This window comes from Cyprinus carpio, chromosome A21 (genome assembly GCF_018340385.1).
Source record: "Cyprinus carpio isolate SPL01 chromosome A21, ASM1834038v1, whole genome shotgun sequence".
In the NCBI taxonomy this organism is placed as follows: Eukaryota; Metazoa; Chordata; class Actinopteri; order Cypriniformes; family Cyprinidae; genus Cyprinus; species Cyprinus carpio.
Window position 1 is genome coordinate 5,893,773 of NC_056592.1, and position 14,514 is coordinate 5,908,286.

The window sequence follows — 14,514 nt, forward strand, 5'->3', positions numbered from 1 at the left end:
CTTGTCAACTGCGAATAATAAAATGAGACCTTTCAGTAATTAGAGTTGTTTTTTTTTTTTTTTTTTTTTTTTTTACAAGGGTCATGGCAGTTCGTAGGTACACTACCTTTGACTGGTTAAGGGTGGTTTTACCATTAGACAATCCAGGGCCGTCCTTTGGGCGGTGCAACTGGTGCAGTCACATTGGGCCCCGCACAAACCCAGGGTACCGCACACTACACCAATCAACCCATATTTTGAGCACTCGTTAGCTAGTCAGCCTGAAAGATTAGCTCACTGACCAGCTAAACCAGCCAAACACCATCTTTGCCAGGTAGGGAGAACAACTACACCACCTGAAGACCAGTTTGGTCACACTGGAATACCAGCTAATTGTTTTAAACCACCGGAAATCTGTGGCAAATGAAGTTTTATGTTTAGTAACCATTATCTGTTTTTCTATCATTTTCTCAGCAGACAAGAATTGAAGAACTGCAGAAGCATCTCCTATGTGTTTGCAGGTAAAAACGGTGCATGAATTAGTAGTTCCTGGTCTTCATCTGTGAAACAGATAAATAGGTTTGTAATCCCGTATCTTCTCTGGGCTCGCAAATGGGTAAATCTAGTAACGGTTGGTTACGTTGCATTGGTCAGTCCCTTATTAAGTAATGTGATTAGCGGTCAGTGGGTGGATGCAACAATCATGACGTCAACAGCAGAGGCTGACCTAGACCTAGGCTGACACAGAATTCATAGTTTTCAAGTTTTCTCTCTGATTGTTGTCTACTATTAATATTTATCCTTAGAGCTTTTGATTGATAAATGCATTGAGTTCTTTCACTTTTATTGTGTGGAAAAGAGAAAGCCACAGCCATCTGCCTCTCAGTGTAGACGGCCGCATCTTAATCCAGATTATGGCTGCAGCATAAACGTTTTTGTTTTTTTTCTTTTTTCTCTGGCCACCATTCCTAGTCAACAGAGTGTCCTTGATAACAGACAGGCAGGTTGGTTAGCCTAGCTCCAATCAGACCACCAACAATCCATAAAACGCAACTCTACGCCAAAAAATAAACAACATCAGACTAAAAAACCCCACAATCTAGAGACTCCAGCAGAGTAAAAAATGGCATTTTTAATTAAAAGTATGGTGGGAAACCCACTGAAGGGAATGGGATTTGGAGGAGGAGAGGAAAAGGCTGAGGAGGAGGCCCCCAAGGACCCCGCAGCGGCCGCTGGTATGACAAGAGAAGAATATGAGGAGTACCAGAAACAGCTTGTGGAGGAAAAGTAAGTAATGTTTGGGCCCCTCAGGTCCTATTTGTTCTTACGTACTTAGCATTTAATGACCATGACAAAGTAAAATGAAGAATCTATCCCGGCATGCATATTAAGTCTGTATTCTTTGGAGATAGTGTTGCTCTTAGTGAGATTAATGCTTTAATAATCCCAACTGGTGCCAATTTGGTTCTGGATCCTTTTGTATCTTCCACACTTAAAGTTTATGATACAACACAGAAATGCAAACTGCATTGTTGTCCATTGCAAAGGGAGCTGCAGAGATTATCCGAGCAAGAGCATAATGCAAATTTAATCTTAAAGGCATCTGATACTCTCCATTATGATGCATTCATGTGAACAGCTGCACCTTAACTATCTCAGAGTGTAAAAAAGATGAGTATGTCAGTGATTAAAGATGAACAGGCTCCATGTTGGTATCAGAAAGTAAGCGTCAGGTGCTAGCTGCTAATCAGTCCTAAGAGCAGGGCTTAGCATGGGTTATCCTGGCCTTGTTGATCTGGATAAGGCTATTTTTAGAAGCAATCATGATAGAGAGTGAGTAATGAAAGTACTGGAGAATGTTAGACCTCTGCATATGTAAAATCTAAATGTATTTATTTATTTATTTATATTTATTTTACCAGGCCATAGTTGGGAGCCATTTTGATTATTGTGAAAAAGACCTAGCTGATATTTATTTATGACTAATTCATAAATTATGTCTTGTGCAGTATAAAAATTGAGGTCTGATTTAATGAAGTTATCTAAAAAAAATTAACAGTGTTTATAATTCAGTGCTGCTTATAGACAAGGAACATGATTACATAACCAGATTAACACATGAAATGATTCATGTGTTTATTTTAGTCATAAAAACATTTGCATATATACTAAAAAGTATATGCAAACTAACATACATTTTGAACTCAATTTCATATATATATTTATACCAATCATAAAGATCAAATAGTACAGACAAAAAACATATGAAGCATGATTGCAACTATTGCCAGTTTAATCCCAAGATTTGATATTATTCATGTTCGAATGAGATGAGATAACAACTCGCATCAACAGGCTCACTTAAGTAGAAATATGCCTAGGCTAGAAACAGATGATTCATACAGTAAACATGCATGCCTGCTGTGAGATTACAGATCAAACATCCATAGGATTTTATTATCTAGTTGTTGCTGGTAAACTAGCTTTGCCACAAGTATAGCCTAGCACTGCCTGAACAATGCCGTAAGCATCCAGAAACTCTTCATCTGGAATTAACCTGTAGAGTTAAACCCCGGAGATCATTTTATTTTACTGCTACAGTGTTTTGCCATGCATGGATTTTTAAACAAACTGTTTGTGCAATGCATGTTTTCCACTGAATTATACATGTTTACGGTGGTAGGTTTTTTACATGAAAATCACAAGATTTGTATCCACCATATTACATAGAATAGTTTTTTTGTTTTGTTTTTTTAAAGCTAGATTAATATGCTGTAATTGTCTTAGCATGTGATAAAGTGTTGTCAAAACATTTCTGATCCACAGAATGGAAAGAGATGCAGACTTCTTGCACAAGAAAGCAGAGAGGGCGACTCTGAGGGTTTGTCTACGAGAAAAATACAGACTTCCTAAAGTAAGAGCTATTTTCCTACTCCCTCCCTTCTCAAATTCAAAAAGAATCCATTTTAGTAAGGAAATGTTCTTCAGTTGGCAAATTATTCATTTTTTTTCATTCAAGATTTCAGTTATAATTTATATACACTACCATTCATACTACCATACATTTTTTTAATATATATATATTTTTTAGAGTCTCCTATGCTCAAAAATCCTGAATATTTTATCCCAAAATAAAACTCTAATTGTAATAATATTTTACAATTTAAAATGACTATTTTCTATTTTAATTTACTTTAAAATGTCATTTATTCCTGTGATGACAAAGCCGCTGAATAGCAGCCATCATTCCAGTCTTTAGTGTCACATGATCCTTCAGAAATCATTCTTATATTAAAATAATTAGTTGAAATCATCTCTAGCATTACCAATTTGATGTGTCATCCACACATGCACATATACACAAATGCAGCTTCTCCCATAGGGATGCTTTGTTTGGCTCTGAGTTCTTGGCACTTCCGATAAATCAGCTAACCAGATTAAGAGAGTGAACTGAGGTCTGTGCAAGCCTCCAACCATACTGGCTTTCCTTAACATCTGTTCGCCTTTGTACAGCTTCATTATCTCTCTTAAATCCTTAATGTAATGCAATAATGCAAAAGACTAACATACAGATAGTAGAGTCTAAAATGTTGGATATTTACATTATTATTGTGTATTTCCGATCCACCCCAAATTCATTGGCCGATGTAAGGCTGGTCGGGATGTTCAATGTAACTGTGCAATGCACCACTGGTCCATAGTGTTTTTAGCATTTAGACATTAGTGGAATTGTGCTTGAAAATAACATGGTGTGTATTTACCTCTCAGAGTGAACAGGACGATAACATGATCCAGATGGCAGGAGATGACGTGGATGTTCCCGAGGAGCTGCTGAAGATGGTGGATGAGGATGCCACGGAGGAGGAGGAGAAGGACTCCATCCTGGGGCAGATGCAGAACTTACAGAACATGGACATGGATCAGATAAAAGAGAAAGCCAGTGCTACACTGACAGAGATCAAGTCCAAGGCTGAGGAGAAGTGCTCAGTCATGTAGTGGTTTAAAACATTCACACATTTCTACAAACCAGGACAGGTTTTTGAAATACAGTTTTGAAAAACTTGGGTGACTTTTTTTGACATGTCTTCAAATGAAATTTCATTTGAAAGCATGTCAAAAGAAGTCACCCAAGATTTTAGTTCCCAAAAGCTACAAGATCTGGCTCTAGATCAGCTTTTCAGTTTCTCTTGCTTGGCTCCAGGTTTTGCTGCTGGACTTTTTCTTTTGTATGTGTTTGAATAAATGATTATTGTAGTCTATTCCTTCCTTTTCCTTTTTTTAATTACCTGTAATAGTATAATATGCAACATTACCTGTAAATATATCTAACAAACATCTGACTTGAACCTGAGGCGGAGAATCTCAGTTTAAATCCCCCTCCTGCTTTTTTGCACAAGGGATGAGATGAATGTGATGCTGTTATTTCTTCTTCTTCTTCTTCTTCTTCTTTTTGAAAGCAGACCATCTAGCATTGACACATATGATATTGTAATGCTCATTAGGATTCTTTAGTCATATGTATTAAGTTTTTATGTGAGGTAAATAGGCATGAACAGGATTGATGTCTCATGTAAACAGATTAAACACATGAATAAAAAAGTTGATTGAAAAACTGTGAGTCTGTCATGCATGTGTGATAAAAATAAGTACATGTCTATGAGATTTTCTCAGCCATGACATCTTACTGTGTCAATGTTTTATGCCATGTAGCTTTATATTTGCAAGAAAACAACTAAATCCGATAAAAAGGGTCTGAAAAACATGTTTGTTTGTTTTTTAGAAAAGCTGTTACCGCAAGACAGAAGAAAATAAATATTAAATGAATCTAACATGTTTATTGAAAAAAGAAGGCTTTGGACTTTTAAAGATTAGCTGCTAATAGGATCATCAGGTCTGAGACAAGTTAAATGCCTTCACTATACATTATAGTAATATTGTGATGTTGTGTCTTCACCATAGAATGTATAAAAACAGGTCTTCACATTATGTGACCTCATTTTAGGTCAAGGTCATTTTTATTTATATAGCACCTTAAAACAACATTAATGCATAAAAATTTGATTCACAAGAACAATTTATTTATTTATTTTTGGTAACACTACAGTAAGGTCCAGTAATTAAACTAATTTATAAACTAACAAAGACCAATCCATGTTTAATTTAAATTTTTTTATTTTTTGTCACGCAAATCGGCTAACAGTAAAATAACCACAAACCAAAAAGCTAATAAAAAAAAGGGTAGGCCTACTAAAATACTTTCCCTTTCCTGTAAAAATATACTTTACCGTATTATAGGCCTATATTAAAATTCACGAACGACTGAATGAATTTTTAATCAACACATTCAAAGCATCGATTCTTGTATTTTGCGGTGTGTTTTTGTTTTTCGAGTATCTTTGAATAAATCTGGAAATACCAACATTATCTGTTGTAATTAGGGAAAAGCCGAGCAGTTGAAAGGATTTGTGCTGTTTCGGACAGAGGGGGGAAAGTGTGTAATCCCCTCAAACCAGCGTGTGTCCTGCGGATTATCAGACTGCTGTCAATCTTTGTTCGGAGCTAATTACACGTATCCATTCAATATTGAGGAAGTTTGCAAATTCTTCCAATTAACTGCACCTCAATTGTAGGCTAGCTCTCAGGGGTCGCGCGCTTGCTGCTTGAGATCGCGTTTTGTTCATGTAACAAAATCCCCTGATGGCCGAAAACACTCCACGCTCGAAGTAGCTAGCTCTTAATGGTGTTTTATCGTTTTAGAGTTGTAATTAGTTAGTTAGGCTGCTTAAATGTTTGACCACCAAAACTCACGATCGTTTCATTCTAACGATACCAATTTAACAGTTTTGTAACATTTTAATTCATTTCAGTGTTTTGTTATTCACAAACTATGAATAACCTATATTTTCTCCTAGAAAATATATATAAACCAAACCTTATTTTATTTTTATATTTTATTTATTTATTTTTATAAAGGCGAAGAAGACTTTTTAGTTAGGCTACAACATTTAAAATGGTAACCATTGCAAATCGCGGAGTGTTATGCGAACACATTTTGTTTAAATGTCTGTAACTCAGAGTTTATTCATTTTATTTTAAATATTTTAGATGCAACGAATTAGTTTAAAAATCTACAATCTAAAGTGTGTAAGTAACTTCTTCAAGTATAAAGAGGCCTACTAATTCATTTTAAACATTTTGTTAATTATAGAAATAGGCCAAACGTGTGTCGGTCACTCTCACAAACGTGCAATGTAGCCATAGCTATATATATATATATATATATATATATATATATATATATATATTACCTCTGTCACCTCAGAAGGGAGTGATATCACTGAGATTTTACCACTAACATTGAATCTCATTCAAACAGTGTCAGAAAAAGCTTTCTTGCTGTATTTTTTTATTTTATTTTTTTTTATTTTATTTTTATGACAATATTGTCCAATAGGCTACAAGTAGGCCTAAGTATTTTGGCGCGAGTGTAGGCTACCACAAAACAGTTTACAAACTGACATTTTTAATCAGAGATCTGTTTCGGCCCTAAAGAGGTAATCCCAGCCCCAGTTCCTCTTATTTCTACAGGCCATCATGATCAAGACATCTGGAGTGGGAAAAGATGATTTAAGATTTATGTAAGGCGGTTTATAAAGCTGCCATTATGCCCACAAGGATCTCTGGGAGGAGTTAAATGCTCAGGAACAATACTTCATCCCTCACTCCGGCCAGTCTGACGTTTCTTGACGTGTCGAAGGGGATGTCACTCACACAATAGAGTCCCGGTCGAGGGGATCCATTTAAGGCCCATGGGGGCCACTGCATCCTCAGTGCGTGCAGGACCACTACTGGAGAAAGTTGCTTCTGCTGGGACATTACTGTTGGAATTGTTGGATTATTGGAAATAGAGTGTAGAATAGAGAGAAGGAAATAGCCTAGAAAACAGGGGAAATCCTTGGTACTTTCTTGTTTTTTTTTTTTTTTTTTTGTTTTTTTTCCTGAAACAGAACATTCGATGAGGGTTGTGGGATCCCAGTCCCAAGACATGGAAGAGCGTCTCTCCCCGTCCGCGCGCTTGGTGCGCAGTCCTGGATCCCAAACGAGGATCCACAGCATTGAATCCATTTTGGGATTTAAAGGAGAGAATATCTTCCACACGGCTTTTTCTTATCGATCTGGGAAGCCGGTCAAAGACGCTGAGCTTTTGTCTTCCCCCAAAAAGGACTCCAAAAACTTTGAAGGTGAGTTAACAGCCTCGCAAAGTGACACTTTAGGTACTAAATGTATTTTTTAAAGTCATGAATAAACATCTACAAGTAGGCTACATAACACACATTTAAATATTGATATATAAGGCCATATGAAATCTGAAAAGTTTTGAGTTTTTTTGTTGTAAATGGAAAAAATAGCCTGCGTTTTTTTAAAGAAAAGAAAAGAAACAGAAGTGTTAAATTATATAGGCCTACATTTTATTTGAAAAAGTCTAAAATCGGCTAATTTAAAAATCAAATATGACGATGTTAAAAGTTTAATAACTTTTTAGTGTTTTCGTGTGAAGTAAAACAAAAGAAAAGCAAAATCATTTTAACACGTGATTTTTAAACATGAATACGTAACACTTTCTCAAGGAAAATTCTGCATTCTTTTTTTACAGGTGTCTGTAGATCCTCCGTCATGGTCAGTCCGGATCTGCCGGAAGCGGACTGTGGTAAATTATCGGATGATGAAAATCCCAAGAAAAAGCACCGGCGGAACCGGACCACGTTCACAACCTTCCAGCTGCACGAGCTCGAGAGAGCGTTTGAGAAGTCACATTATCCTGACGTGTACAGCAGAGAGGAGCTCGCGCTCAAGGTCAGCCTGCCAGAAGTTCGAGTACAGGTGAGCACAGGATAGACCACACACACGATGGACTCACATGATCCGTGTATCTGAGAATAAGAATGAAACATGCTAGCAACTGGATCACTTCATCACTGTTCAAAACCTTTCATTTTACATGTTCATCCCTTCAATTTGCAATGTTGCTAAAAATACTTCAAGCACAATTTCAAGGCAACAAATCATATTTACGTTTTATAAATAATAAAATATAATAAATTAAAACAAAATGCAATGTGTATTGAAGCAACTGGGTATTTATTTCTTTTAAAAAATAATGTTAAAAACTTTAGAAATATTTAAAGTAAATTTGAAAAATAAATAATCTTGTATTCCGCTCATTAAAAGTAAAACTTGACAAATATAGATGTAAAAGATTTTATATCAGACTATTTTTTTTTTGTGTGTAGTACCAAAGAAAATTTGGCCTCCTTCTAGATTTTATTAGGATATAATATTCTGATTTAAAATATTCTAAAGTCATTTTAATGACAGCTAATAAAATGTGGCTAATTTGTTTTCAAATATCTGAACCTTATGTGTAGCAAATTAAGATCTGGGACATAAATAACTGTCAAAAATAATTTATAATAGGCCTATTGTAATATTTAACATTATCCAATACTATTTAATCATAAACATATATATCTTCATATATCAACTTTTTTGAAAGGTTTTGCAAACTAATACAATTTGAGTTTATTTATTTATTTTGGCAAATGTATTTGAAAGGTTTTTGCAAAACCTGAACACTATATCTGTACTTTTTTATATCTTCCGTCACAGTTGGACTTTTAAACGTGTTACTCTTGCATTCTAAACCAAATCCTTCCTATGTCAAATTTCAGGTGTGGTTCCAAAACCGCCGTGCAAAGTGGCGACGTCAGGAGAAACTGGAGGTGAGCTCCATCAAGCTGCAGGAGTCCTCCATGCTGTCCATCCCCAGATCGGGGCCGCTGTCTCTGGGTAGCGGTCTGCCGTTAGACCCCTGGCTTACTGGACCCATCACCTCCTCCAGCTCTTCCCTGCAGTCCCTGCCCAGCTTCATCACCCCTCAGCAGGGAGTACCAGCCAGCTATACCCCTCCACAGTTCCTCAGCTCAGCTACACTCAACCACCCTCTGCCCCATATAGGGGCGGTGTGCCCCCCTCCACCAGCCTATCAGTGCTCAGGCTTTATGGATAAATTTTCACTAGAAGAGACAGACCCACGGAACACAAGTATTGCCTCGCTAAGAATGAAAGCGAAGGAACACATCCAGTCTATAGGGAAGACGTGGTAAACTGAGGATGATGCTGGACTTGTTTGCATCTCCTTTAACTTTCTAAATCAGACTCTTTTTGAAGAGAAGTGGTTTTCACATCTGTGTGTGGTTCAGAAACCTCCCAGAGTTGTTCTTTATGGATGACAAGCTTTGTAAAACAAATTTACTGTACATTACTCTCATTTTTTAGCATGAGTTCATTTAATAAAGCTTCCTTGCTAATTAAAACTTGCAACTGGACATAATTCTACCCTTTTTTATTTGATTTTTTATTTATTTATTTTTTTACAAAAAAATGCATTATAAATGCATGCATCTAATTTCACTGACCCATTCAAAATCCCCATCGAGCCATTCAGAGCTAGAAAAAGGTTTTCATTCTTTAAGTAGGCTAGCCTATTGTATGATGCAGATGGTCACTTTCCATAACATTTTGTTTTGTGCTTTCCCATTGTACAGATTAATTTTGTATTTTATAATAAAAACAAGCTCAGAAAAATATAAATTGCATCCTATCTCCAATAGTTCTAAATGCGTTCTTTATACATAATATATATTATATATAAATATATATATATATATAATATATATATATATATATATATATATATTATATATAAAGGATGATCCGGTTCTCACAGGTCACCATCAGACTGTCATCTACTGTATGCTCGCACAGCGGAAGAGGCGTCAGTGTGGCGCTTCTCCGTGATTACGCCGCCATCTAGTGGTTGAGTTTGGAACATTATTCTCTTCCCATAATGTAATAATAGACCTGTGTCTTTACAGTCTATATTTAAAATTTGTGGTGTATTTTTAGGTTTCTGTGGGTGTTTCTATATAGAAATATGATCTCACCATCACTAAACTAAACTAACTCTGGAGTCATTATAAATCAGGAATTCTAAACATTTTCAAAGCTAAAGTAAATATATGTCCTTGGGATAAAATACAATGTCAGCTTTTTCCTTTTTCATTTATACTGTGTAAACAAAATAGGTGTGACATTATAAATATTTTTGATATACTTTTATAAAGAAAATTATTATTATTTTATTATTTTTATTTTATCATTTAGAAGATTGCATATCATCAGTTTAGCTAAATTCATTTAAATCCGTCAGCTCACATGAAAGTGAGCTTCACAGCTTTCATTGTTAGAAACATCAGTGTGTATAATTGAAGCCTTTATTGTGCACGGACAGCTGAGACAGCTAGACCGTCAACAATTTCCTGCCAGTAGTCACAGACAATGCAGAGGTTGTGATTTAGTTATTCAGATGGTCATTAGTGTGCTGTGAAGAGTTTTCCTGTCACCTGCCTGCATCTGTGAAGTGACTGCTTGACTAATAAGCAGGTTATGGCCAAGTACTCATGAGATCGATCATAACCTGTAACAAATTGCTTTTGAAATGAGACTGGGTCTTTAAACTCTCAAACTAAATGTACAAGCACATTCAGCTCAGCACATTCTCTATTTAGTTGTGATGCATGGACCATAAAGAATTCATATGTTAATGTAAAAAAAGGGATAGAATGAAAGTTTGCTGAAAATGTATTCACCGTCAGGCGTAGATGTCAGATGTAAATGAGTTTGTTTCTTCATCAGAACAGATTTGGACAAATTTAGCATTACATCACTTGCTCACCAATAGATGCTCTGCAGTGAATGGGTGCCGTCAGAATGAGAGTCCAAACAACCGATAAAATCATCACAATAATCCATATGACTCCAGTCCATTAATTAATGCCTTGTGAATTGAAAAGCTGTGTGTTTGTAAGAAACAAATCCATTATTATGGCTATTTATCTTTAAACTGTCACTTCCGGACAAAATAGAGTCCATTATCCATAACAATGCTTCTGTTGTTTTTATAAACAGCATATAGTCCAACAAGTTAAAGTTTATTAAATATTAACCAATTGCACTGTGACAACAATGGTTACTATGGTGTCAGTTATCATGAAGATGAATTATAAAACAATACCTAAAATATATAGAATAATGACACTCAGTTTACATACAGTGTTTCTTTGTAGAGATATTGGCATAAAAAAATATAACATGCTTATTTATATGTTGTTAAATAAAGAGATTTGTATTCAGTCAAGCCAGTTGTCAAGTGAACTTCAAACTACAGTCTTTTGTCCAGTTGGTCCTCAGCTTTTGTTGTCATCCTGCATTAATAAAGCCCCTAACAAGACATCCTCAGCCTGTATATGAAATATAAAAAAGATAAATATTATTATAAAAGAATCAAAGGAAATTGACCTTAAATAAAACATGCATATAATCATTAGCTTATTTTATTTATTTATTTTTTTACAAATAGGGTTAACTAAAACTAGTACAGTTAACTAAAACTAAAACCATAAAAAGATTTTATTACTTATTTATTTATTATAAAGAAAATAAAATGATAAAAAAAAAAACTTATTTCAGCTAGTGGTCAAATCCACATTTTTAATTAGTTTAATTTGATGTACTTAAATCTAAAACTGAAATAAAAAATTTTAACATATATAGACATGTAAAAAAAAATCACAAAAAAGACTAAAACTTTAACTTAAAAATAAAATCTGAAAAAAATAAAAACTAATTCAAAATATTAATAAACAGTATTTTAATGCCACTAAAATAACACAGGTTACAAAAGGTTTATCTGTGTCTTATTTGTAATTTTTCTTGTCAAAAGTGATTCTTTATTTGCCCAACAATGTTTTATTTTTTGTTTATTATACACATTGCAGAATAGTTTAGTGATTAAAAATAGATCAGAATCACCTATATGCACTTTAAATGCATCTTGCATGCATTTTTGCATCAACATAATGATTATGTTAAGGATTTCTTTCCTGTTTCTTACCAGTTTAACTTGTCTGTCTCTCTCATGAACTTCCTCCCACTGATGTCTCTCTTCCAGCATGCGCTGGAGTAGTTTATGAGCGTCAATCTCCTCTGTGCCCTCCAGCATGCTCTCCGGTGTCGTCCGTCCTCTCATGAGCGCATGCAGGAGTGGCAGCAGCAGATGTTTGTATCTTTCCAGCTGCTGATCCTGATCTAGAGTCATCATAGAGGTCTCGGCATTGCCTTCTGGATCCTCAGGTCTGACCTGCTCATCTGTGCTTTTCTTGCCCATTAAGTGCCCTAAAACACATATAGATCATTATAGACTGATTGTTGTTCTGATTTTAAGTAAAATGAATGCTTTTAACACAAATATGATTGAACCTATAAAGGTTAGGTAGGAGAGCATCTCCACACTTAAATAAAACTTCATGTGCAGGTTGCAAACAAAGCAATTGATGTATATATAATCAAGAATATATAAATATTAATTGTTTAATACAGCATTAGCCCCACCAAACTCTCACATCTCTAAAATCAGAAGAAAGTATAATATTTTACCTGATTTTCTCTTTATTAACAAATTCATCATGCAAACACACAAAAAGGCAGTTGCATGGTATTTTCATCCAATTAAAACACGGCTGTTAGTCTGTTAATTTCACCCCATGGATCCACTTTCCCTCTTCAGACTCAAAGCTTAAGTGACACTTTTTTGAGTGAGTTTTGCAATCACTCCAGATACATTCTTAAGGAATGTACTAAATAAAATACCACTAGTACATTTAATCAAGTGATTTATATCTAGTGTTATTGATTTCATTTACTGTATACTCTTAAAACTTTTATTTAATGCTTCACAGCTCCTTAGGTTCAGCAACAAACCAGTGCCATGGTTCTCTGGAGATCAAAAGTTCTAGATGTTACATTTCAGGTTATATAGTCCAGCATATTAGTTTCTAAACGTTTTTTAATTTTCATGCATGGTATATGCACATACCAATTTAAATTTGATATTTTATAATTTTATTTAATTTTTTTTTTATTATTATTTTTATTACTGCCTGTTCATGTACATAACGTACTACATATTCTTTATATTATATAATATGTAGAAAAATACATTTTATTTGTCAACAAGTATTGTTTTTGCACATTTGACAAATAAAACTGAATTGCATTGTCAACCTTCATTATATTTTAAGCATTTTTATACAGTTTTCTATTTAAATAAATAAATAAATAAATAAATGTAAATGCAGAGTATGCAGAGTCTGAGTGTAAAAGAAAATATGCAGGATAACTGGTTAATAATAATAATAATAATAATTTAAATACTTTAAGTACTCTCCTCCAAAACAATATGACCCAAAATATTTTAAGTGGTAAATTAAAAATATGATTTTAACTCACCAACAGCCCAGTGATTTCCGTGAAGATAAACTTTTCGAATTGATTGTGCGTCTGATGCATAAGCATCACAGAGAACAACAAGCAGAATGATGGAAACGACTGATCCGTATCTCCAGACGAGGCACATAACGCTCAGGTAAGACTCGAGTCGCTTCCGCTTCTTTGATCTGTACTACTGTAATTGCTCGTGCTGTTATTGCAAGTAGAGGCCCGTTTAATGCTGCATATGGATAATTACTTCATTTATATATTCCCGTGACGACGGCCACTTAGAAAGTGAAAGAAAATGACGCGATAAATTCGTGCGCTATAGAGAGAAATCGCCTTGCCAATGTCTGGATGACTCGTGTGGGGTGGGACGCTGAAAGTTTAAAGCCCCCTCCCAGGGGTTCTGCGTCAGTATCTTGGTGGGTTTGGCTACTTGACATAAAAACAGAATATCATGTTGAGCTAACCTGTCATTGTCTCAGCCACGGGCTATTGTGTTTCCCAAGACAGATTCAGAGTGAAATGTCATCAGTATTTCATAAGATGTGGGGTATAAAAATATCTTGTAAATGGCTTCTTATTGTTATCTCGTGCAGTTGGTGTAATAGACCCCAATTGCTTTGTCACAGGAAAATAGAGACAGAAAGAGGTCTCTCCGGCTGATCTTAACTGATTTAAAGTGGTCCCTGACCTGCTAAATAATGCTCTAAACTCCTTTAAAACAAGCCAAAAAATATTGATTTTATTTTATAGCAGGGAAATTAATAATAAAGTTTCTGGTAATGGGCACTGATGATAGCATAAAGCCAGTGATTTAAGTTGCACTTTGACATTAGGCTATACATAAATACAGAAGTTGATTCTCCAGAAATAATTTTCTTCGTCTTTTTATTTGATTTGTTTATTTATTATTTCATGACCATAGAATTTCTGTGAAACCATAGCATGCTATATTCATTATATATATCAACATGTTTTGGTATTGCCGGTCCGAGACTCGGAAGGTTGTGGATTCAAGTCTCGGACCGGCAATACCTTGACTGAGGTGCCCTTGAGCAAGGCACCGAACCCCCAACTGCTCCCCGGGCGCTGCAGCATAAATGGCTGCCCACTACTCCAGGTCTGTGTTCACGGTGTGTG

General features: G+C 35.2%; 3 protein-coding genes across 3 annotated transcripts; 2 read left to right on the forward strand and 1 right to left on the reverse strand.

Moving 5' to 3' along the window:
* The first annotated feature begins 1,080 nt into the window (after positions 1-1,080).
* On the forward strand, positions 1,081-4,598 carry LOC109045691 (complexin-4-like). The gene is made up of 3 exons (XM_019063524.2): positions 1,081-1,266; positions 2,806-2,893; positions 3,748-4,598. The coding sequence occupies exons 1-3, from the start codon at positions 1,103-1,105 to the stop codon at positions 3,973-3,975; spliced, it is 480 nt and encodes a 159-aa protein (XP_018919069.1). The 5' UTR covers positions 1,081-1,102; the 3' UTR covers positions 3,976-4,598.
* Positions 4,599-6,641: 2,043 nt separating this feature from the next.
* LOC109045130 (retinal homeobox protein Rx3) lies at positions 6,642-9,472 on the forward strand. Its single transcript, XM_019062980.2, has 3 exons — positions 6,642-7,220; positions 7,634-7,860; positions 8,709-9,472. The coding sequence occupies exons 1-3, from the start codon at positions 6,995-6,997 to the stop codon at positions 9,141-9,143; spliced, it is 888 nt and encodes a 295-aa protein (XP_018918525.1). The 5' UTR covers positions 6,642-6,994; the 3' UTR covers positions 9,144-9,472.
* A 1,407-nt stretch (positions 9,473-10,879) lies between these two features.
* LOC109045136 (gastrin-releasing peptide-like) lies at positions 10,880-14,449 on the reverse strand. Its single transcript, XM_019062991.2, has 3 exons — positions 13,387-14,449; positions 11,993-12,273; positions 10,880-11,339 (listed from the first exon to the last, which is right to left on the reverse strand). The coding sequence occupies exons 1-3, from the start codon at positions 13,511-13,513 to the stop codon at positions 11,286-11,288; spliced, it is 462 nt and encodes a 153-aa protein (XP_018918536.1). The 5' UTR covers positions 13,514-14,449; the 3' UTR covers positions 10,880-11,285.
* Positions 14,450-14,514: the final 65 nt, after the last annotated feature.

What these genes read in the sequence shown, in the direction of transcription:
- LOC109045136 (XM_019062991.2), bottom strand. Translation starts at nt 13,513, where the DNA reads ATGTGCCTCGTCTGGAGATACGGATCAGTCGTTTCCATCATTCTGCTT. An exon ending in CGGAAATCACTGGGCTGTTG is followed by an intron (nt 12,274 to 13,386) that starts GTGAGTTAAAAT and finishes TATGTGTTTTAG; the next exon opens with GGCACTTAATGGGCAAGAAA. An exon ending in GAGACAGACAAGTTAAACTG is followed by an intron (nt 11,340 to 11,992) that starts GTAAGAAACAGG and finishes TTTCATATACAG; the next exon opens with GCTGAGGATGTCTTGTTAGG.
- LOC109045130 (XM_019062980.2), top strand. Translation starts at nt 6,995, where the DNA reads ATGAGGGTTGTGGGATCCCAGTCCCAAGACATGGAAGAGCGTCTCTCC. An exon ending in GGACTCCAAAAACTTTGAAG is followed by an intron (nt 7,221 to 7,633) that starts GTGAGTTAACAG and finishes CTTTTTTTACAG; the next exon opens with GTGTCTGTAGATCCTCCGTC. An exon ending in TGCCAGAAGTTCGAGTACAG is followed by an intron (nt 7,861 to 8,708) that starts GTGAGCACAGGA and finishes GTCAAATTTCAG; the next exon opens with GTGTGGTTCCAAAACCGCCG.
- LOC109045691 (XM_019063524.2), top strand. Translation starts at nt 1,103, where the DNA reads ATGGCATTTTTAATTAAAAGTATGGTGGGAAACCCACTGAAGGGAATG. An exon ending in AAACAGCTTGTGGAGGAAAA is followed by an intron (nt 1,267 to 2,805) that starts GTAAGTAATGTT and finishes TCTGATCCACAG; the next exon opens with AATGGAAAGAGATGCAGACT. An exon ending in AAAAATACAGACTTCCTAAA is followed by an intron (nt 2,894 to 3,747) that starts GTAAGAGCTATT and finishes TTTACCTCTCAG; the next exon opens with AGTGAACAGGACGATAACAT.